The following is a 25,389-nucleotide window of genomic DNA, read 5'->3' on the forward strand; positions in this document are numbered from 1 at the left end:
TATTTGTAATAAAACATCAAATGCATTTCTTATAGGCATCAAAGTAACATGACAAAATGATAACAATAGAGCTTCAAATTAACATGATCAATATTTTGATAAAACATCAAGTTAAAAAACGTAAAAACATTAAATAAACATGACAAAATATGAATAATAAAACATCTCTTTAATGTGATCAAATATTTGTTATAAAAGTTTTACAAACATCCCTGTAACAATGTAATATTATTAAATATTGTATTACATATATAATTATTAATAATGTAATATAAAATGTATTTTACACATCAAATCAACATGATCAAGTATTTCTAACAAACATCAAATTAATATGATTTGGTGTTACAATATGTCTTAATCATGATTCATGTTGATTTGTCGTTTTATTATAAATATTTTTACATTTTAATTAGATAATATTTTATATCAATTCTATGTACAAAACGGTTTTAATGTAAATATATTGTCATGTTAATTAGTTTTTTTTATTATCATTTCAAAAAATAAAAATAAAATAAAAACTACGTCATTGGGGACCTCGACAACTTTGAGGGGTTCCATACAAAAGGTCAAAGTTCAAACAACGTCCACATTGTTTTTGCAGGAGCGGACATTGACCAGGAGATGGCGATGTACTCACAATGATAATAATGACAATGCAGCATTGATTTATAACCTCACATTGTCATGGTTATTTGACGTCATTAAATTACTTTGATTTCAGTGAATCTTTCTTTAATTAATTTGTTAATGTAATATTAATAACACCAATAACTAACTAAATGATAATATTGTATTTCAATAATAAACGTGCCTTGATGTGTAGTATTATGAGATCAAAATGTTAACCCATTTTAAATTGAATGTCGCTTGGTCACGTGGGGACTCGGCTTATTTCCGGAGAGTGACGAAAACAGCCGAAGAGGCTCAGCCAGGCCGAACACGGACGCCGTGCACAGTCGTGGCGAGGGCGCGGACCTGGACACTCTAAGAACACTTTCTTCATGGTTATGGACATAGAAGACTTACCTAATGATATGTCCGTGACGTCACAGGATGCTGCAGGACATTTGCAAAAGGTGAGCCAAAATTAAGTCTTTAATTATTCTTATGATGACGTCAGATGTTGCCGCAACCTGCAATAACAAAAGTGGAAAAACTTCGAGCCTCACGTCGCAGTGACGTCACCAAAATCTACATGATGATTGAGCCTGGAATGTCTATTTGCATGTTAGCTCTTTTTTTTATGAATGCCAAAGACTCAGAATGACAGCAATAGTAAATTTTAAAAAAGAAGAACAAAAGTGGAATAAACTGATGAATCTATAAAGGTCACACAACGCTCTGATTATAAGAATGATGACATTTCATTTTCGAACACTTCCAACATACTTTAACATTATTCTGTCACTCCTGTGACATCGCCACTAAACTGCACCATAAGAACTCTACTTCTTGTTTGGATAGAACGCTAATTCTTGTTGACTTGTTAAGGTCATTTTTTGGCGTTTTTTAAAGAAGGCTACTTTCTCTTTGGAAATAATGCTACTTCTGCTTTTTCCTGTTGGCTGGAGCAGTGATCCCCAACCTTTTTTGCACCGCGGACCGGTTTATTGTCGGCAAATAATTTTCAGGGACTGGCTTTCCACTTGTGCCAGATAAGTACAGCAAAAATAAGTGCATGAAAAATACGACTCACTATAACGCTGAATTAGTGGGAGCCCGGGGGCTTGTTTCTTTGCAATGAGATGCAGATGGAAATCAGCCTTTGGCTACAATCTGTCACATTTATATTTTGTATGTTCATTAAAAAATCCAACAAATGGCAACTTCCTATGGAGAGTTTTATTGGGGTTAGGGTTAGGGTCATATAAACAAGCTTATTGGTGTGTCTAGTGGGACAGGAGAAAGTTACATCGGAGAAAATGCAGTCGTTTATAAATTATTTAATGTTTCTCTGCGGCCCGGTAGCAAATGCGTCACGGACCGGTACCGGTCCCCGGACCGGTGGTTGGGGACTACTGGGTTAGAGAGCACTACTTCCTGCCTAAAAAAATAATACTACTTTTTTCTTGAAACGAGGGCCATTTCCTGTTTGGAAGATGCTAATTCTTGTTTGGGAAGGATGCCCCCTCCTGTTTATAAAGAATGCTCATTCCGATTTGGAAAGAACACTGTATTTCGCTATTTCCGATTTAAAAAGAATGCTACTCTCTATTGAAAAGACTGCCACAACCTGTTTGTAAACATGCAAATTCCTTTTGGAAAGAATGCTTCTTGTTTGGAAAGAGTGCCACTTCCTGTATGTAAAGAATCCTTAATCTTGTTTGATCAATCAATCAATCAATCAATCAATCAATCAATCAATGTTTATTTATATAGCCCTAAATCACAAGTGTCTCAAAGGGCTGTACAAGCCACAACGACATCCTCGGTACAGAGCCCACATACAGAGCCTGTTTGATAGAACACTACTTCCTGTTTGTAAACAACAACATTTCCAGTGTAAAAATGCCTCTTCCTTTTTGTAAAGAATGCTAATTCCTGTTTGGAAAGAACATTACTTCCTCTCTTTCCTGTTTGGAAAGAACGGTTTGGAAAATGCTACAAGTTCGGAAAGAACCACACTTCCTGTTTGTAAGGAATGCTAACACTGTTAAGAAAGACAACTACTTTTCATTTGAAAAGATTGCTTCCTGTTTAGAAAAACATGAATGAAAAAAAGGCTACATCCGCTACTTCTTGTCGGAAAATAAAACTACCTCAGCTACTTGCTGTTTCCAAAGAACAGCATTGCCTGTTTGTAATGATTGCTAAGTCCTGTTTGGAATGAAAACTACTTTTTATTTGGAAAGATTACCAATACCTCTACTTCCTGTTTGGAAAAGCATGATTAAAAAATGGCTACTTCCGCTACCCCATGTTTGAAAAGAATACTACCTCTGCTAATTTATTTGGAAGGAACAACACTTCCTTGTAAGGGATGCTAAGTCTTGTTTGGAAAGAAAACTAGTTTTTTATTTGGAACGATTGCTAATAGCTCTACTTCCTGTATGGAAAACCATGATACTTCCCCTACCGTCTCTTTGGAAAGAACAGTAATTCCTATTGGTAAAGAATGTTAATATCTGTTTAGAGATGGCTAATTCCTGTTTGAAAAGAAAACTTTTATTTCAAAAAAATTCTGATACCGTTACTTTCTGTTTGGAAAAACATGGTACTCTATCTACTTCCTGTTTGAAAAAGGTTACTTATGCTACTCCTTCTTGAAAATAATACTACTTCTGCTACTTCCTTTTTGGAAAGAATACTAATTATTTGGAAAATAATACTACCTCTCCTACTTCCTGTTTGGAAAGAATAGCACTTTTTGTTCGTACAAACTGTTACATCCTGTTTGTAAAAATTCCTGAAATGTTTCTTTTGCTACCTCTTGTTTGAAAAGAATGCTACATCCAATACTTACTGTTTGGAAAGAAGCATTCCTTCCGCTACCTCTTGTTTGGAAATCTGTATTGCGTTTGGTGTTTATGTTGTTGTTTACTTTGCTGTGTGCTACTTCCTGTCAGAGAAGTTGAAAAAAGTCAACATCTTTGTGTTTGCCAGTGAAGCATGGTGACGGAGCGTAGGCCCTTCCGGGCCCAGCGGGACTCGGACGAGGTTGTCGTGCACGTGAACGTGGGCGGGCTGAGGCGTAACGTCTGCTGCAGTGCGCTGAAGAACTTTCCGGACACCAGACTGGGAAAACTTCTAGAATGTGACTCAGAAGAGGACATCCTGCAGGTTAGTGGGAAGTAGGGTTGCCGACCGAAAAACTAAAAACGGAATTGTCCCGTAAATAGAAACAAAAGTATGCGTTCCGTATTGAGCTGTCAAAGAATGCACTTTATCCCGTATTTTTGTTACCATGTGTAAGTGGCCGACAACGCAGATTATTTTGTTATCATGTTCTCGTGTTGGTGAAATTCTTACTTTGTATTCACATTCCCGGTGCGCCCCGTAAAGTTAAAGTACCAGTGAGTAGAAGGATAAAAAAAAAAGTTTACTTTATTTTGAAGCGATTATCTATTACTGATCTATAACACCAAAAAACTTACAAAGTTTGGGAATAAATAGATATGATCATAACAATACAAATCTCACAGATATACCCGAGTCATTTTGTGAGATAATGAGCATGAGCAGTCACGTGATCAATGACATGCATGTGGGTACCACACCTGTGTGAGGTTACGCCCCCACACCCGCCTCCATCTTGTTCCAAACTTGTCCCAGTCGTTGGTGCAGCAAACATTTTTGTTTGTGCCCCCCCCCCCCCCCCCCCACAGTCCATAACACCCTAAACTTGTTCCCTTTGTTTGTGTTATGTTTGTGCTGCACATTTTTTTGTCTGTTATTGTTTTTAAGTTAACGATTCAATATCCATAATCAGCCCCCCCAAACCAGTCCCGATCATTTTATTGGTTTATGTTATTAATGTGTAATTAACGTGTTATTAACCCCCCGCCCTCCCAACTATGTCAACATCTCCCCAAACTTGTCTTATTTGTTTGTGCTGCAAAATTATTTCAACAACTATTGTAACTTTTGAGTTATTAACGTTTTGTGATTCCCCAAACGTGTCCCCAATTGTTTCTGCAACGTTTGTGATGCAAACATTTTTGGTCTAATTATTATTATTGCTTTTAAGTTATTAACGTTTTATGATTCCTAACGAGCCCCACCCCCCACCTTCTCAAAATCTCCTTAAACCAGTCCAAATCCTTTGTGCTACTACATTTCTGCTGGTTTGAGAGCTGAAAAAAAATTTTTGTCTAACAATTATAGTTTTTTAAATTATTAACGAATTATAAATAATAACCATCCATCCATCTATCCATTTTCTACCGCTTAATCCCTTCGGGGTCGCGGGGGGCGCTGGAGCCTATCTCAGCTACAATCGGGCGGAAGGCGGGGTACACCCTGGACAAGTCGCCACCTCATCGCAGGGCCAACACAGCTTGACAGACAACATTCACACTCACATTCCACACTAGGGCCAATTTAGTGTTGCCAATCAACCTATCCCCAGGTGTATGTTTTTGGAGGTGGGAGGAAGCCGGAGAACCCGGAGGGAACCCACGCAGTCACCAGCTCCTTAAAAAGTGAGGGATAGTGGAACTTCTATAGTTGGGATGTGATGGACGGATTCCGGCCAGAGAATCCATTAATCATCTTTATTACTTGAAGGTGTGTGTGGCTTCCGTGGTAAGTGTTTGTGTAGTCTAAACAAATAGACAAAGAGGAACATTACAATTCAATTAAATACTCATTAATATGCAGCAATATATATGCATATACATACATAACATAATATAAAGGTATGCATCATAACAATATATATATAGTACACTTAAAGGTGCCATAGTAATTTATCGTAAAGTCATCATTAAATGGCCCAGATATGTCAAAAGACATTAATAAATCATGTTCTTTTCGAATACCTTTATAACTGATAACAGTAGTTCAGCCGGGATATGCTCATTTCAAAATTAGATTTACAGCACCGAAATCTTGTTATTGTTTATATTTTGATGCCCCGCCCTCCACCGTTTGAACCAATTAGAAAGTCCGTAAGTGAGTCACATCCAGGTTGCCAGATATCAGATATGCACCACCACCTTCGTCGAGCTACTGCCACTGGTAAAGTTACTAAACATGTCAGACCTTAGTAAAGCTAAAAGGCGTCGTTACGGTTCTCAACTTATTCATGACAAAGCCAGGAACAAAACGAGGATTTGAAAGATGGAGACGATTGAAGGCGGAGAAGATTTTTTAATCCGACACCAAATTTGCTAATTTCCTCCTAGATAGGTAAGTAAGGCATTTACGTTTTCTTATTACTTGTAATAAATGTAAATGGACATTTCGTATGTAAATTATTAGGGGTGTGGGGAAAAATCGATTCGAATTCGAATCGCGATTCTCACGTTGTGCGATTCAGAATCGATTGTCATTTTTAAAAAATCGATTTTTTTTATTATTTATTTAAAAAAAAAAAAAAAATTATTTTTTATTTTTTTAAATTAATCAATCCAACAAAACAATACACAGCGATAGCATAACAATGCAATCCAATTCCAAAACCAAACCTGACCCAGCAACACTTAGAACTGCAATAAACAGAGCAATTGAGAGGAGACACAAACACGACACAGAACAAACCAAAAGTAGTGAAACAAAAATGAATATTATCAACAACAGTATCAATATTAGTTACAATTTCAACATAGCAATGATTAAAAATCCCTCATTGACATTATCATTTGACATTTAGTTTATGAGATGCGATGCAAGTGTAAGTCACTGTGACACTATTGTTCATTTTTTGTAATTTTTTTTTTTTAATTAATGTTTGTGATGATAATATCAATGAGGGATTTTCAATCACTGCTATGTAGAAATTGTTACTAATATTGATACTGTTGTTGATAATATTCATTTTTGTCTCACTACTTTTAGATTGTTCCGTGTCATGTTTGTGTGTCCTCAATTGCTCTCAATTGCTCTGTTTATTGGTATTCTGAATGTTGCTGGGTCGGATTTTGTTTTGAAATTGTATTGCATTATTATGGTATTGTTGTGTATTGTTTTCATTAAAAAAAACAAAAAAACATTTAAAACATTTAAAAAAAATTTTTTTTTTTTAAATAAAAAAACGTTTTTGAATCGAGAATCGTGTTGAATTGGAAAAAAAAAATCGATTCTGAATCGAATCGTGACCCCAAGAATCGATTTTGAATCGAATCGTGGGACACCCAAAGATTCACAGCCCTATAAATTATATTGTCCAATATGATCTCGTCTAACAAAACTTGTGTGTTCGTGCAACGAATGCTTAGGATCAATGTTCCCTCTAAGGTGCGCGCCTGTGCAATTGCGCTCGGCAAATCTATGCCACGCACAAAAAACTAACAATTTTCAATGTAACTGACGACAAGTGGTCACAACAGAGACAACAGTTTTCGTCATCACTGTTCAATTATTGTAACGTCTGTCGAGACGCTTTTAGGAGGACATGAATTCCATCGATCACTTTATTGAGCAAAACTCTTTATTGTCGGCCATAAACACATGACCAAAAACATTGGTAAACACTTTCTATCTAGCAAAACTGATCATTTTCTGCCGTACAAAACAAACACTTGCACATAAGGCACTTAGCCAGTGAGGCATTTACAGCCACACAAAAAGTTGGACAACTCCAACACCACACATAATGTGTCAATCCAGGTCGTAACACTATGATTTACCAATCAAATGTGTGCTTATTCTAGTGTAATTTATTAAGAATCTTAACTTATAAATATTAATCATGAAAATATTTTATTATATTAAATAAATACTAATAAAAATATGTATTTTACAAACAGAAAGTTACAGGAATGTACACATGATCCCATGCTTACGTAACATTGTGCAACATGTGAATGTTTTAATGGGAACTAAATGCGACGTCTGAAAGGGGTACAAATTATTTCCAAAGCAGGACCCCCACCAAGACATCCAATACTAGTACACAGCTCATGAAAAACAATGTTTTTTGTTATTGTCATTGTAAGTGGGCCAAAACACTCATATTACAAAATAATCTCATGGAAATGACATCTGTCATTTGATTATAATAATAAAACATTTAACTTGTTATTTGGTCAGGTTTGGGACAGGTGTGCTGCTAGTGTAGCCACAGTGTGCACATCTGATGTTGCTCACATGTGCTCCACTGAATGCTCAAGGAGTTTTTGCATTTGCTCACACATATGAAACATTGGAGGGATCATTGCTTAGGAGCGAAGCACCATCACACTAATGCAGGGGTAGGCAACCCAAAACGTTGAAAGAGCCATATTGGACCAAAAATACAAAAAACAAATATTACTTGAGCTGCAAAGAATTAAAAGCCGTATTTAAGTGTTATAATGAAGGCAATACATGATGTAAGTGTCTATATTAGCTATAATACCCTACTATCAGAATGACTATGTGTCGCAGGCTGAAGCAAATCTTCGTTGACAGAAATGTTGAAATTTAATATTTATTCTACACATTTTTACAACATTAGAAACCATTAGTAAATCAGAAGATCCTCAGAAGGTGACATAACTCCTGGAAATTACTGGCTCAGAATGGCCAAAGGTATAGATGTGTGTGTCCAAGTTAAAGGAAACGGCAGGCTGTCTTCTTTTAATAGATTTATTACAATCTTTGACAAGCTAGGTAATGTTTGCTGTGGTCTGGAACAACATGGCACACAAACAACTATCTGAAATGCAGCCAATATTACATACAGATAATGTGTCATGAGACATGCAAAACTAAATTATATACAAAGACGATAAAAGTAAAAGGATATTAAATGAGCTCAAATATACCTACAAATGAGGCATAATGATGCAATATGTACATACAGCTAGCCTAAATAGCATGTTAGCATTGATTAGCTTGCAGTCATGCACTGACCAAATATGCCCGATTAGCACTCCAACAAGTCAATAACATCAACAAAGCTCACCTTTGTGCATTCACGCACAGTATAAAACGTTTGGTGGACAAAATGAGACAAAGAAATAGTGGAAGATTTTACATGTAAACAAACTGTTGTGTCACATTCCACACTATGGTGAGTTCAAGAACCGCCAAAATTAGTAGAACAAAGCGATGTTCACAAATCCTCTCATCAGCGAAGCATACACACAAACTTTTTTGATTGATTGATTGAAACTTTTATTAGTAGATTGCACAGTGCAGTACATATTCCGTACAATTGACCACTAAATGGTAACACCCGAATAAGTTTTTCAACTTGTTTAAGTCGGGGTCCACTTAAATTGATTCATGATACAGATATATACTATCATCATAATACAGTCATCACACAAGATAATCATCAGAGTATGTACATTGAATTATTTACATTATTTACAATCCGGGGTGTGGGATGTGGGGGGGGGGGGGATATGTTTGGCTGATATCAACACTTCAGTCATCAACAATTGCATCATCAGAGAAATGGGCATTGGAACAGTGTAGGACTGACTTGGTAGGATATGTACAGCAAGTAGTGGACATAGAGAGAGAGAGAGAGATCAGAAAGCATAAGAATAAGTATCTACATTTGATTATTTACATTTGATTATTTACAAACCGGGGAGGTAGGATGTGGAAGGGAGGGTGTTAGTTTAGGGTTGAAGTTGCCTGGAGGGGTTCTTTTAGTGCGGTTTTGAAGGAGGATAGAGATGCCCTTTCTTTTACACCTGTTGGGAGTGCAGTCCATATTGATGTGGCATAGAAAGAGAATGAGTTAAGACCTTTGTTAGATCGGAATCTGGGTTTAACGTGGTTAGTGGAGCTCCCCCTGGTGTTGTGGTTATGGCGGTCATTTACGTATTACATATTAAACAGTGGGCTTTCTAACAATTGGGAAGGTTTGTGTCATGTTGGTCCTCAAACAAAAAACATAGTAAAACAAAAACATTATTTTTCCCCCATCTTTTTCCATCTTCAATCCTTTTTAAAAAAATGCTCCAGGGAGCTACTTGGGCGGCACTAAAGAGCAGCATGCAGCTCGAGAGCCGCGGGTTGCTGACTGCCGCACTAATGTAATGCTCAGCATGCTAGCCCGGTCAATGACACATCGACATATAGGCTAACGGGGGAAATTTATGCACGTTAGCCTGTATGTGGATGTGTCATCCCACTGACAGGGCAAATTATATTTTCGACAAATAAAACCTATGTGGATATGGGTAGTGTCAGTGCCTATTTCGATGTCAATATGCTGATACGCTGAGGAAATGCGTTCCAAAATTAGCACGGCAAATTGCGGTTTCTGGTACTGTATATGCATCAAACACATATGGGGTGGTATTTGCTTGGCACCAGTGGCGTGCCGTCACTAGAGGCAGGGGAGGCACCTCCTGCCATCATGGAAAGAAAAAAAAAGTAAAAAGAAAAAAAAATTAATTAAATTGTTATATGTATCCAGTGATAATACTAAAGTTATTTTCCATTTAACTTCACCAGTTTTAGATTATTTTTATTTTTATTTTCACATTTGCCGTTCAAATACTGAGAAGAGACGGTGCGGTGATCAGCAGCCAGTTGAGGCACGTCACTGATTTGTGCCTCAACATGGATTGTGCGCAATAACTCGGCTAACTGCTGGCCTGCTGTGCAGTTAGACCGTATTGCTATATGAATTATACTATACATTTCCATAGATTAGTTAGCTGAGGTATATAATGTACAGTGTATTTTGTCAACATCTGTATGTGTGTAACGTATTTCTTGTGCTGAGCGATCATAAAACTGGAGGCTCGTCTCATAACCCCGCCTCCTGGTGCCAAGCATCTCCGCCGCAGAATGCACCCCCGACGGGAGCGCCGCGGCCACACCAACCAAAGCCCACACCCAAACCCTCCACGTGCAAGACCGAATCCACCCAAAAAAAGTCACTTAACAAGAAGCCAAAAAGTGCAAAAACAACAATGCTCGCGCTGCAGGAGCCGCGAACGACCGCAGGGACACAACATTAGGTACACCTGCACTGCAGGTTTATATGTTTGTAAATCTGACTGTGATGATGCAGTCGTGCCTCACCAGACATTAACCTCACCGCACGCCACTGCTTGGCACAATATAATGCATTACATGTAATGATTTTCTACTTTGTGTATTGACATGGTCGTAGGCTATATGATTTATGCGTAGTGTAGGTTGGCTCATAGAATCGCACTCTGCACTGAAAGATGGTGATGTGCATACATGGAAGAGAATGCAGTGTGTCAGGTTGGATGCAACATGGAGTTATGCTGAACGAAATGTGACGGTAATTTTAATGTTGGCCTTGGCTTGCCATCAAAGTAGGCCTATGCCATATATAATGTATTATTATATATAACTATTTTGATGGTGGTCCGTGCGGCCAAACTAGACATTTTAGCAAGGTAATGCCAACAATCTGTCCCGACTCCCGACTAAAATATTGCTGCGTAACTTTACAAATACATTTGGCTAATCGGCATCAGTAAAATGTGGCATAATAACTTAGTAAACCATCTTGCAAGAAGCATAAACAAGAGAAACCTACAGAATAGGACTCGTCCATTGCCATTTGAAGTTCCTTGGAGTAGGATTTGGATTCGACTGCATATCTGACAACCTCAGTCATGGAGAGTGGGAGGGCACTACAGAATTTTGACCGTGATTGCAGTACCTTTTCTGGCCACATTATTACACATGGCACCTTTAACTATGCATAAACTTCAACATGTTTCTAAGATTTAGAACAGGGGTCCCCAAACTTTTTGACTCGGGGGCCGCATTGTGTTAAAACAGTTTGGATGGGGGCCGGGCTGTATATATATATATATATATATATATATATATATATATATATATATATATATATATATATATATATATATATATATATATATATATATATATATATATATATATATATATATATATATATATATATATATATATATATATATATATATGTTAGATATATATAGCGCACTTTCCGCGTGTGCGATGATGTCACGTTATCGATGAGAAAATGCATTTTTAGACAATATGATTTGCCTGAGCGGCTAGGAGACACGATGAGTAGCAAGCGGTACAAAGTGGATAAGAAAAGACGGAATTTTAAATTTTTTTATACTTGGGACTTCCCGCGGGCCTGATTTTGGACACTGGCGGGCCGTAGTTTGGGGACCCCCAATTATATGGTATCTGTCACCCTTTAGTGGCCTAACTCCACCATCACAGTTATGATGAAGTTACATAAGCAATGCTGAGGGGAAACGTTGTCAACAAGATTAATTAACTCTTAATTTACCCCAAAACACTTGAACTTAGCCTACGATGCACCAAACATTTGCAGAAGTAGCAATTGCAAGACATTTAGTTTAAAAGCTGTATTTACATGACATAACTTACATTAAGTCAACAACACACACACGGCTGGCTGCTACCGTTGATTGCATATGGGCTATTCCGACAAAGACGTTAATTACCAAATTAAAAGCACAGGAACTTTACAGAACTACGTAAATGCACACAATAGGTTTTCGTACAATAATTGTTGGACCCAAAATTTTGGCAGTACACAAATGGGAGCAGTTTGGGCCGATTTTGAAATAGTTGGGGGCCCAGTTATATTTAATAAGAACTTAGAGGTTTTGAGCTGGTGGGGGGGTCTGGTTATGAATTATAATTTGTTAATAACTTAAAAACTATAATAGTTAGACCAAAAGATTTTCCAGCACAAAGCAGCGCAAAAGATTGGGATTAGTTTGGGGAGGTTTTGAAAAGGTGGTGCTTTGGGGGGCGGGAGGGGGGGGGGGTGCTCGGTGTGTGTGTGTATTAGTGTTGTCCTGATACCAATATTTTGGTACCGAAACCAAAAGTATGTCGGTACTTTTTGGTACTTTTCTAAATAAAGGGGACCACAAAAAATTTCATTATTGGCTTTATTTGAACAAAAAAATCTTAGGGTACATTACACATATGTTTCTTATTGCAATTTTGTCCTTAAATAAAATAGTAAACATACATGACAACTTGTCTTTTAATTAGTAATTAAGCAAACAAAGGATCCTAATTTAGCTGCTGACGTATGCAGTAACATATTGTGTCATTTATCATTCTATTATTTTGCCTAGATTATTAAGGACAAGTGGTAGAAAATGAATACACTTCTGTTAAAATGTAAAAATCACTTATTCTTCTGTTGTTTGATACTTTACATTAGTTTTGAATGATACCACAAATTTGGGTATCAATCCGATACCAAGTTGTTACAGGATCATACATTGGTCATATTCAAAGTCCTCATGTGTCCAGGGACATATTTCCTGAGTTTATAAACATAATATAAATTAAAAAAAACGAAAGAAGATTTTGTGATGTTGAAAAATATCGATGTAATCATAGTAGTATCGACTCGATACGCTATTTTACGTGGTATTATTACAGTGGATGTCAGGTGTAGATCTACCAATGGCGTTTGTTTATATTGTAGCGGAAGAGTTAGTGTTGCAAGGAATTCTGGGAATTTGTTCTGTAGTGTTTATGTTGTTTTGTGGGGCAAATATTCTTCCAAAATGTGTTTATCGTTGTTGTTTAGTGTGGTTTTAATATATGGCACATGTTTATGACAGTGTTGGCCTTGTTCATACTGCCAACCTTAGTGTGACATGCATGGCTGTTGAGTAAGTATGCCTTTCATTCGATTGTGTGCAGTGTGTTCAAAGTCAAGATGATTGTGTCATTAGTCAATTGTCATGCACAATTAGTAAGACTTTGTTAATATAGACTTCTTGATTTCCATTATGTGAAATGTAGTAAACTCGCCACAAAATTAACAGCAACAAGAAAAATTGTCATAAAGATTGAAAATTGCCATCAATCCCACGTGGGGTTATAAATAGTGAAATGTTAATAACTCAAAAACTATAAGAGACAAAACATTCCAGAAATTGACATTTTTTGCCTGAATATAAGGAGGATAAACAACAGGTTTTAGAAGCTGTGCATGCGCTAAACAGAACCAGCTTTAGCGAAAAACTATGGCATCATGCAGCAATATTGCAAGTGCTAAACAAAAAACTATGAACATAATAAAACAATCATTTACTGTACAATGTCTGCTCTCAGTGGTATGTCGACTGATGGGATAATTATATCTTCCTGTTTAGATGAAGAATTAATCATAATCCTTGCCAAGGGTTAAACAAAAATCCAGCGTCTTTTTGTATTCCTTGCCATCTCAAATGTCAAAGTTGGATGTCAAAGTTGACCAACTTCTCAGTTTATTGCTACAACCTTCTATAATCAAAGTGAGAGGCATGATTTTTAACCTAGAATTAACTTTTACCAACTCAGAGGCGATGCAACAGCCGCAGAACACCAGCTCAATATGTCAATATAGCAGCACATGTTCGTTACCTACCTGTGATCAATGTACCGCTAAAAAATAGTTTGTCGGCATCAGCGATTATAATAACAATATTGCTAATTCTTGATCGGTTTTCCGGTCACGACATGTAAATGGGAGTATTGTTGGCGGTTTATGGGTGGTTATTTAGAGGGCTTTGTGGGCGGATTAGAGGAGATTCATTGACTCCAATGTTGGATGACTTGTGTTAACGTTTATTTACGATTTACACTAAAAAAAGAAATGTATCTTACACAGGGATTGTGAATGATAAACCACACATCTCGTTCCAATTTTTGCGTCTGTCCAGTATGACTGATCTGTTGACTATGGGCAGAATGCAGATCACTTCCAACCGTGACGTCATCCGATCCCGATTGTACGGAAATTGTAACCAGGATTTGACCAATACCGAGGTCTCATTGGTGGTCTCAGAGGAGCTTTGAAAGGCTGAAATCATGGGTATCCCAGCACCATATACATACAAAAGTAATATTACCTTGAGCAACACAATTAATTTTTGAAGTAACAAAATCTTTCATTGAGTTAGAACTATCTAACATCTTTGACAATCAGCAAGATTTTGTAACAGTCCACTTTTTTAATTAACATGCTTTAGTTTAGCCTGCTAAACACTTTTAACATCATTAAAACATACATTTAAAAACCTTACTACAAATTCAACCCACAACCTTCTGCTTTGCAACACAAGTACTAATGACGCGCGCCACGAGAACCACCAGAAATCTAATATCGAAATGTGTCCCCACATTCTTATCAGTGACAGGGCATGACGTGGCTAGTAATACATTTGGGGTAAACTTTATATGAAGCGCTTTGTCATTTAATAATTTACATTTGACAGGCTCCAGCGACCCCCCGCGACCCCGAAAGGGACAAGCGGTAGAAAATGGATGGATGGCTGGATGTGCTTCTTTACTCAAAAGGCCACACCCCACGCCCTACCCAGGGGCCGAAAGCCGACTGCATGTAAAGTAACAATATATACCCACGTATATCCTATACATATGTATGTGTAAATATATACATATTATATCAATATATTATATACATATATAAGATCCATTATCACAATCAATCAAAGTTTATTTATATAGCCCTTAATCACAATCGCATCTAAATAAATGTGAAAAATAACAGTTTTTACGTGTAATCGGCGATCGCAATGCTTTAAGTCTGCATATTAATTTGATATAAAATTGAAGAGTAGAGTTTGCCAAACATGTACAGTACAAACTGCGGTAAAGCCATATTTCCGAGAGTAATCGTCAATACGCTGTTATATGCAAGCACACACACACACATAGATAAACTTACACATAGTCACACGTTATGACGCTTTTGGTGGTTAGAGTGTTCGCCCTGAGATCGGTAGGTTGTGAGTTCAAACCCCAGCCGAGTCATACCAAAGACTATAACAATGGGACCCATTACCTCCCTGCTTGGCAGTCAGCATCAAGGGTTGGAATTGGGGGTTAAATCACCAAAATGATTCCCGGGCGCGGCCACCGCTGCTGCTCACTGCTCCCCTCACCTCCCAGGGGGTGATCAAGGGTGATGGTTCAAATGCAGAGAATAATTTCGCCACACCTATGTGTGGGACAATCATTGGCACTTTAACTTTTAACTTGAACTTTTTGTGCCACACAGCAGAGCGTTGATTGTGACGTAACACCAATCATTTGAACCATATAATGCTTCAGTTTGCATTGATTAAAGCAAGCTATAACAGACTGAAAAACGACACATAACTTCAACTACTTTGACACCTCCCTCCCACATCAGATCCTGACAACAATGTAATATGAAGTATAAACGATAAAACATTGAATATTAAGAGTATGTGAAAATTTGGCTCGTATACTTGTTTACTTCCCTGACGACCTCCTTAAAACGTGGTAATCAATCAGAAATATTAAGCAGCTAAAATGCGCCATGTGAGCGTTACTGGTGGAACTGATTAGGTTGGACAATAAGCGCTGACAAAGGGTCTCCATCTTATACTGGCAAGTGTTACCATGTGAAGTGTTGGGAAAACAAACGAGTTATGATTATAGTGAATAATGACAGGTTGTATTATTATTTATTTAAACTCATATTACTGCTGTTTATATTGAATTTGTCTACACTTTTTTGTCAAAATAAATACATAAATACACACCAAATTATTTAGGAGAGTTTAAGAATATGTTACGCCTAACGACACCCTTGGGTATGTGGCTTAAAGTATTAGTGTTGTGTCATTTATTCCACATTAAAGAGCAAGTGAGTGTCTGTGATGCTTCTATTTAATGACAAATACAATATATCAGTTTTACTCAAACTGTGGTATCTAGTGGTATGCCAAAGAATAATTTGATTAAAGTACAGTGTTTTATTTTCCTGTATTCATACACAGTGTTACTGTTCAAACTGGTGTGTAATGTTACAGTGGCCAAAAATGTACTTGTTGAATAAACCCATTGCCTCGTTTTTAATGAATAATTAGACCTATTACGTTACTGTATTTTAATGTTGGTCATTACCTGGAGAGACATTTTTTTCTGAGGTAGTACTTGGTGAAAATAGTTTGACAAAATAAAGACAATAACCCCAGTGAGTGGAGATCTCCTTCATAAATAAAGCACAATTGAAATGTTACTTGTCAAAGTAATAAAACCCAAATATCTAATTTTTCTTTTAGTCAAAGTAGTTGTCATCGTGATGAAAGTAGGAGACATGCTCTATCATAAAGCTGAATATTGAATTTATTCTTTTTTTTAAGTTAGCCAGGATAGAGCAAAGACTAGTTTTTATTCCGTTAAGTTCAACAGGAACAATATCTATTTAGAACAAAAAAGTTATACTTTATTCTGTTAATTTGCACAAAAAAAGTATTATTAAACAATGTGTTTCCCATGTATTTGTATTAACCCAAAACCTGCACATCGGAATAAATTCTGCCTGCCCTGTAGTCAAAAAGTATAAAAAAATATATGTGTATATTTGATGGTCGTGTGATGGGTGATGAGCCAAGGAGACGCCAACGAGGAATCGTCGAACAAAAAGCTTTATTTGTTTCAGCGAGCCTCAGACTGGAGCTGCAGTCTCCAGGAGAAGGAGTGGGCCGAATCTCTTCAGATGTCCTCTCGAACAACTGTTCTTAAATACCTTTTTACACAAAGACCCTTACTCTTTGTGGTTCTAGCCTTGGTGCCGGTCAGTCCGGCCAATCAATCTTTCCTTGACATTATTCCTCTGATCGGTTTGAGTCGGGTGACCCCGACCCCTATCTGTGGTGCTTCCTAATAGATGTTGCTAATGTTTCTATTATCTCTCCTAAAATCCAACTGCTGCTGTCCTTTTAATTCCCCAATGTCCTGGGGGGGAAAGCCCACTCTCTGGAGCGCTTGTGCTGGACATGTGCACTTTTGACCTCAGTAGAATAATCTTCTAAAGCAGTGTTTTTCAACCTTTTTTGAGCCAAGACACATTTTTTGCGTTGAAAAAAATCCGGAGGCACATCACCAGCAGAAACCATCAAAAAACAAAATTCAGTTGACATTAAAAAGTCGTTGTCGCAATTGTTGGATATGACATTAAACCATAACCAACCATGCATCAATATAGCTCTTGTCTCAAAGTAAGTGTACTGTCACGATCTGTCACATCACACCATGACTTATTTAGAGTTTATTGCTGTTTTCCTGTGTGTAGTGTTTTAGTTCTTGTCTTGCGCTCCTATTTTGGTGGCTTTTTGTCTTTTTTTGGTATTGTGGATTGTCATGTCATGTTCGGATGTACATTGTGGACGCCGTCTTTGCTCCACTGCAAGTCTTTGCTGTCGTCCAGCATTCTGTTTTCGTTTACTTTGTAGCCAGTTCAGTTTTAGTTTCTTTCTGCATAGCCTTCCCTAAGCTTCAATGCCTTTTCTTAGTGGCACTCACCTTTTGCTTATTTTTGGTTTAAGCATTAGACACCTTTTTACCTGCACGCTGCAGCTCCCGCTGTTTCCGACATCTACAAAGCAATTAGCTACCGGCTGCCACCTACTGATATGGAAGAGTATTACACGGTTACTATGCCGAGCTCTAGACAGCACCGACACTCAACAACAACACATAATTTGCAGACTATAATTACTGGTTTGCAAAAAATATCTTTAACCCAAATAGGTGAAATTACATAATCTCCCACGGTACACCAGACTGTATCTCACGGCACACTAGTGGTTGAAAAACACTGTTTTAAAGGATTCTGTGACCAAATACAAATACATGCTACTTCACATTCATATAAAAAAAATTGGTATAATTTACCTCATCAGTCATCCGGTTACAAAATCCACAGATTACATGGATGCAAACATCTTCATTCTTCAACAAACAAGATTCCAGTTGACTCCGTTCAACCTTTGTGTGTCGTATAAAACTCCTTTCCAACTAATTTAAAAAGGCCAAAAAATAATTGGGTCGACCTGCCCTGCAAGGTGTCCCTTATTATTTTTTTCAGGGAGTTGGCAACCCCAGTGGGGAGGCAGCACGCGTGTGACCTCTTGCTCCCCCTGCAGGTGTGTGATGACTACGACGGGCAGCAGAAGGAATTTTACTTCGACAGGAATCCTGGTTTGTTCCCATACGTGCTTAACTTCTACCAGACAGGAAAACTTCACATCATGGAGGATTTGTGCGTCTTCTCCTTCAGGTGATGCTAATTGTTGTCATCGTTTCACGACAAATGGCAGGTAAACAAAACATATGTTGTGTTCAGTCAGGAGATGGAGTACTGGGGAATCAGCGAGTTCTTCCTGGACAGCTGTTGCAGCTTTCGTTTCCACGACCGCAAGCTGGAGAGCAGCCGCCATCGCAGCTGGGACGACGACAGCGACGTCAGCAGCATTGACACTTTGCCGGATGAGATTTCCGACCTAAAAAAGTGCGGTGGGGGGGAGGCGGGCGCAGCGGCCTGGTGGTTGACATCTGTGTCTTGTCTCTCAGGGACATGCAGCACTTCCAGCAGGTGCGCTGCGGGAACGTCCGCAGGTGCTTGTGGCTCACGCTGGAAAACCCGGGATACTCGGTTCCGAGCAAGCTCTTCAGTCTGCTCTCCATCAGCGTGGTGCTCACGTCCATCACCATCATGTGTATGAACAGCATTCCGGAATATCAGGTTTGACACAAACTGGTGGTTGTGTCTTTTGCTGTCATCTTACACTTCAAACAGGAAGTTTCTATTAGTCCAACAAGGGGGGATATTTGCATCAGAGTGGTGCATCTCAGTCTCTAACTATCTTTGTGTTGCAGACGTTTGACTCTGAAGGGAAGCTGATGGACGATCCCACGATGCACGCGCTTGAGCTGCTGTGCACGTGCTGGTTCACCATGGAGGTGAGTACCGTGTGCGCGTCAGTGGCGGGCCGTGCGTTTCTCACCTAGGCCTTCAGTGATGTCCTACTTAACCTCTCAAAATACCGTAATTGATGTCACCACATGGACACGGCTGGAGATACTATACAGAAACATACGTGCACGCTACTGGGCATTGAACCCTCTCAACAGTCTACAAAAGGGTCTATTTTTCGGCGCATTTAACATTCAATAAACCCGCTTCAGCAATTAAAACATATCTTACGTGGTACTGTCAAAATTAAAAGAATTGTATTAAACAAATGAAACATTAAAGTTAAAGTACCAATGATAGTCACAATGAAATTTGTCCTCTGCATTTGACCCATCCCCTTGTTCCACCCCCTGGGAGGTGAGGGGAGCAGTGAGCAGCAGCGGTGGCCGGGCCCGGGAATAATTTTTGGTGATTTAACCGCCAATTCCAGTCCTTGATGCTGAGTGCCAAGCAGGGAGGTAATGGGTCCCATTTTTATAGTCTTTGGTATGACTCGGCCGGGGTTTGAACTCACGACCTACCGATCTCAGGGCGGACACTCTAACCACGAGGCCACTGAGAAAAAAATTAAGAAATTAAAATATTTCAACTCACAATTTGTAGCACCCATCCGACGCCGTATAAGCCAGTGTTACCGTCGTAGTCGGTTGATTTTTGGGAAAGTGGCAGGAAAACCCGTGTTGAGCCAAAATGTGACTGCCTGCCAAAAATGTTGCCGTTGCTTGGTTTTGTCTGTCCACAGCCGATTACTTTGTGTAAGACAAACACTTTATCTTCGTGGTTATTGTACCGGTGAGTTTTATGTGGCTCGTATGGTTCCGGTGCCACTTCCTGTTTTTGCAACTTTGCAACAGCGTTAGGCCATCTAGAAGGCCTTACTGACGACAACTCGTGATCTGATTGGCTGTCGCAATTGTCTTATCAACTCTATGTGCCCGTGCACTGTCACCCGCATTGTTGATTCTGAAGGCTCCGGGCAGATTTGGTACAGCATGGCAACATAAGCTAGCTGAATTCTGATTGGACAAAAACTCTATAACCTAAAAACAACAGCACTGGAAGGAGCATAATATGACATGAAGAGAATATGAATACTTTTAGATATTTAGGGAAAGTAAATAAAAAAGTACTTTTATCTTTTATTATGATCATGATTTCTGGTTATGTTAGGCCAGCAGAGAAGGCCTTGCTGGCCCTGACAGCACACCACTGGTGTGTGTGTGTGCACACATGGCAATCTCAAGTGTGATGTCACACAGGTGGTGATGCGCCTCCTGCTGGCACCTAACAGGAAGAGGTTCTTCCAACATCCTCTGAACATCATCGACTTGTCGTCCATCTTCCCCGTCTACGTCACGCTGGTCTGCGACATCGCGCTGGGCGCCCAGTCAGAACTGGAAGACCTGGGACGCGTCATCCAGGTCTGGCCTTGTCCGGAGAACTCCGCCAGGGAGCGCGAGACCTCAACTACCTTTTGTCCTCCAGGTCCTCAGGCTGATGAGGATCTTCAGGGTGCTGAAGCTGGCGCGACATTCCACTGGACTTCGCTCGCTGGGGGCCACCCTACGGGTGAGTCTGAGACAGCGACCACGTCTTTGGTCGTTGGAATAGAACATACAGATCTTTAGTGAGAATATCGAGAGGCGTCTGTCAGTTAAAGTTAAAGTACAACTGATAGTCACACACACACTAGGTGTGGTGAAATGATCCTCTGCATTTGACCCATCACCCTTGATCACCCTTGAGGGGAGCAGTGAGCAGCAGCGGTGGCCACGCCCGGGAATCATTTTGATGATTTAACCCCCAATTCCAACCCTTGATGCTGAGTGCCAAGCAGGGAGGTAATGGGTCCCATTTTTATAGTCTTTGGTATGACTAGGCCGGGGTTTGAACTCACAACCTACCAATCTCAGGGCAGACACTCTTAACCACAAGGCCACCGAGCCGGCTAGTCCTTTCCTGTCTCCCTGAATGTCTTCATGGACAAAGCGTGGAGGCATTAAGATTGTTCTACATCGGTGTTGACCATCTACCAAGGGTTATGTTGCTCACATTTTGTCCGGTCAGTCAGCTGGTCACACAATGACACGATTTGCGTCACATGGCCAGGTTTTCCAGACATGAGGTCACTAACGAGCTGTCCCCCGTCTTTGCAGCACAGTTACCGTGAGGTGGGCCTTCTGCTGCTCTACTTGGCTGTGGGAGTGTCCGTCTTCTCTGGAATGGCGTACACCGCCGAGTACGAGGAGGTCAAGTGTCCTTTAGTGTCCTTAAGTGCAGTGATCACACAGTAATCTGCTGACACATCACTTTTTGAATCATTGTGATGGTTCCATCAGGGTCTTGTACATAATCAACTGTCTTTGTGCAGGACGTGGGTCTGGACACCATCCCGTCGTGCTGGTGGTGGGGCACGGTCACCATGACCACAGTGGGCTACGGGGACGTGGTGCCCGTGACGGTGGCGGGTAAGCTGGCGGCCAGCGGCTGCATTCTGGGCGGCACCCTGGTAGTGGCGCTTCCCATCACCATCATCTTCAACAAGTTCTCGCACTTCTATGGGCGTCAGAAAGCGCTGGAAGCTTCCGTGCGCAACAGCAGCAGCCGCAGGAAGACAGCGAGCTGCGAGGACAAGTCGGACTGGGAGGTGGCGGCGTTGGAAGGTGACAATGTGGAGAATAGGGATGGCGGCGGCGTCATCAACTACAGCTACGTCGAGGTGGAGTCAATTCAGCTGTGACAGGACGATGATTTTATGTGACATCAGCATTATGATGACCAAAGAAAAATAAAACATGGAAAATGTGTTTATTCTTTAAACAAATAACATCAAACATCAGCTTTAAGGCAGCAACTTTTCATCAAACGAAGCAAAGCGCAACATTTCATCAAACTAGCAACAGGCAATTTTTAAGATGCGCTTCCCTTTGTGACGTCAGACCAGTCAAGATGGCCGACTACAGTAGAACATGCCTCATTGACGCTAACCAGCATACGAAAAGGAGGCCACCATATTGCTTAGCTCTGTGGCGGCTCGTACACGGTGGCCTCTACATTTGTGGCGCCAGTGTCTAAATCCAGTGTTTTGGACTTCGGCTCAAATGGAATCTTACATCAACACACTTCAATAAGAACAGTACTTGGTTCCTGTGTGCACACTTACTACGCTACCTAGCCAAGACGGCAACTATTGAGGGTGACTTTCCACTACCGTGCACTCAACATTTTGGCTGTTTTAAACATGCAACATTATGACAAACTTCTTGGCGTGAACTCGCTAATACACTCAAATTAGGTGCACTTCCATTCTTGCACTTGGTCTTTTGAGTGCATGAGTGTGTTCACACTGAAGTCAGTAAATAGTCAAAATGTTGAGTGCGCAGTGATGGACTTCCCCCCAATTTGCATTTTGGCTACGTAGGTCGTATCAAACAAAAAGAAACAGCGTAATCTCCGCCTCATTTGCAGCAGGTGTTACACGCAAAAACAACGCAAACTGCAACAACAGTAAAGGATTTAGGACAGCACTACACTGTCCTAATAGGCACACTCAGGAACTAAGTACACATTGTACACAGTAAACATATTGCAGTGCACTGACGGGAGTATTTCATTTTTGTGAGGAACCTTGTTATATTTAACAGTATCAAAATCTGAATATTTCCCTTTTGTGGACATTCCTACTGTTTATAAGTAAAGCAGTAGCACACAAACAACATGGTCCACGGTTCATAACTTAGAGAAGAACGATATATACAGACACCCTGAGGATTGACCACCCGATGGTCCAAAGCTCTGATGAAAGCTCACACAAGATGGTGGTCATCATCAAAATTAAAAGCGATAACAGCTGGTGCTACATTCTGGTGCATGAGGGGGTGGGGCCAACATTTCACCCCCTAAGTACCTACTGTGTTCAGCATCCTGTTACAAAAAGTCTTGCTGTCCCAAGAGAGGTCAATAACGTGTCAGAGTGACGCCTCTCTAAGGACCTTCAGAAGTTCTGCTGCCGCCTCTTCTTGGCCTCGATGGCGTCCAGGATGGGTTGCCTCTTGGACTGGTACCGCTGGCGGATCTCCTCGATCTCTTGCTCCATCTGCGGGTCCAAGGAGGCCAGACGCAGACGTAGCTCCTCCACCGACCATGAGTTGACCTGCGGAGACACACCACAGCTTGATGACACCTGTGGCGCCTCCCAGATTAGATCGCAAACCACTACAGAGGTACTCGGGAGTGTGGAGATTCACCAAGGCCCAAACACAGATGCACTTATAGATGTTTATGGTGACGGGCGAGCTGTAGCCTACCCAACTAACTATGTCTGTTTACAGTTTCCAATGAAGTTTTTGATTGATTGATTGAAACTTTTATTAGTAGATTGCACAGTACAGTACATATTCCGTACAATTGACCACTAAACGGTAACACCCGAATAAGTTTTTCAACTTGTTTAAGTCGGGGTCCACGTAAATCAATTCATGGTAAGGTACAGCATGTTGTGGGACTAGGGTAGGAAAGAACGCACACAAGAGAATGCGGACTCTTGTTTGTCTTCGTGTGCCGCATTTGGGGCAGGCAGACTCTCCTCCTTTTCTGATCAGAATAGGGGTGTGAATCTTTCGGCACTTAACGATTCAATCCGATTCCTTGGGTGACGATTCGATTCAGGATTGATTATAGATTCAAAGCGATTCTCGCAATTTATTATTTGATATAGTAATTACCATGAAACTTTTTCATAACAGGTTACAGGTTAGAAAAGCTCCTTTTGGTTGCACGGCGATGGCTTAAAAATTGTCTTTAAAATTGATTTTTACTCAAATATATACATTACAGGCCAAACGTTTGGACACACCTTCTCATGCAATGCGTTTTCTTTATTTTCATGACTATTTACATTGTAGATTGTCACTAAAGGCATAAAAACTATGAATGAACACATGTGAAAGATGAAATAACTGAAAACATGTCTTATATTCTAGTTTCTTCAAAATAGCCACCCTTTGCTCTGATTACTTTTTCGCACACTCTTGGCATTCTCTCGATGAGCTTCAAGAGGTAGTCACCTGAAAGGGTTCTCACTTCACAGTTGTCATAGTTTTATGCCTCCATACAATTTTGATAGTCATGAAAATAAAGAAAACACATTGAAATGAGGTTTGTCCAAACTTTTGGCCTGTACTGTGTATATGTGTGTGTGTGTGTATATATATATATATATATATATATATATACATATATATATATATATATATATATATATATATATATATATATATATATATATATATATATATATATATATATACATATACATACACAAACTGCACATACATACATACATACATACATACAGTATATACATACATACACATATATACACACATACTGTACATCACACTAAACCTGTGATTAATCATGATTAATCACGGGTTATTATTTGCTTGCATAAATACAATTTGCTGAAGAAAATACCACAATATTTGGGTACAAATGCATTTTGTTAGTCAGAATGCCATACAGGAACGTTTTTTAAATGTTTTACTGAACTGCAAGTCATTGATTTGCTTAAACCCTGGAGAAAATAAGCATAGTAAAACGTAAGTGCACATTTTGAAAGTCTTTGCAGTTTGCAATAATCTTGCAAACAAGGTCCAGTCACTAATCGATAATGTAGTAAACGCACTCATACCACCTAACATACTGCACCATTTACTCTTCTTCAGTTTAACCAGTTGTTAAAATAAACAAGATTGTTTACCTTTTTCAGATGACAATGCTATCTCTTTTTTTGGTACAATGCGACCCCAGCTCGTTGTGATTACTTACAGATGTCCAACGTTCACCACGAAGCAAAATATATTCACATTTAATCTGTAGCTGCTAGTTGATGCTTTTGTTTGTGTAGTTCAGTTAGTTTATCCTTGCTGTAATTGTGCCTCTCCAAGGTACTGTACGACAGATCAGCTGTGGTGATATGAACGACATGTTTTTGCAGGACT

General features: G+C 39.5%; 2 protein-coding genes across 4 annotated transcripts in view; one reads left to right on the plus strand and one right to left on the minus strand.

Annotated features, from left to right (window-relative positions):
* Window positions 1-946: 946 nt before the first annotated feature.
* Window positions 947-22,188, plus strand: LOC133647473 (potassium voltage-gated channel subfamily S member 1-like). 3 transcript variants are annotated; one of them, XM_062043340.1, is made up of 11 exons: window positions 947-1,082; window positions 3,610-3,786; window positions 18,558-18,691; window positions 18,758-18,922; window positions 18,985-19,156; window positions 19,291-19,374; window positions 20,647-20,808; window positions 20,873-20,956; window positions 21,544-21,636; window positions 21,759-21,855; window positions 21,957-22,188. In XM_062043340.1, the coding sequence occupies exons 2-11, from the start codon at window positions 3,616-3,618 to the stop codon at window positions 22,052-22,054; spliced, it is 1,260 nt and encodes a 419-aa protein (XP_061899324.1). In that variant the 5' UTR covers window positions 947-1,082; window positions 3,610-3,615; the 3' UTR covers window positions 22,055-22,188. The 3 variants fall into 3 exon arrangements, with proteins under 3 accessions (XP_061899324.1, XP_061899323.1, XP_061899325.1); XM_062043339.1 differs by having other exon boundaries at window positions 21,759-22,188; XM_062043341.1 differs by lacking the exon at window positions 947-1,082 and having other exon boundaries at window positions 3,738-3,786; window positions 18,500-18,691; window positions 21,759-22,188.
* Window positions 22,182-25,389, minus strand: part of LOC133647457 (serine/threonine-protein kinase 4-like) — a 38,538-nt gene continuing 35,330 nt past the window's right edge. The window contains exon 11 of the mRNA XM_062043338.1: window positions 22,182-23,540. Coding sequence (XP_061899322.1) covers window positions 23,382-23,540 — 159 coding nt within the window. The 3' untranslated portion in view covers window positions 22,182-23,381. The remainder of the gene's footprint in view (window positions 23,541-25,389) is intronic.

Source organism: Entelurus aequoreus, linkage group LG01 (assembly GCF_033978785.1).
Source record: "Entelurus aequoreus isolate RoL-2023_Sb linkage group LG01, RoL_Eaeq_v1.1, whole genome shotgun sequence".
NCBI classification, from domain to species: domain Eukaryota; kingdom Metazoa; phylum Chordata; class Actinopteri; order Syngnathiformes; family Syngnathidae; genus Entelurus; species Entelurus aequoreus.

Bases quoted from the DNA above. Each gene is read 5' to 3' on its own strand.
- LOC133647473 (XM_062043339.1), top strand. From the start codon at position 3,616: ATGGTGACGGAGCGTAGGCCCTTCCGGGCCCAGCGGGACTCGGACGAG. The intron at 3,787-18,557 runs GTTAGTGGGAAG...CTCCCCCTGCAG, and splicing joins CAGAAGAGGACATCCTGCAG to GTGTGTGATGACTACGACGG. The intron at 18,923-18,984 runs GTGCGGTGGGGG...CTTGTCTCTCAG, and splicing joins GAGATTTCCGACCTAAAAAA to GGACATGCAGCACTTCCAGC.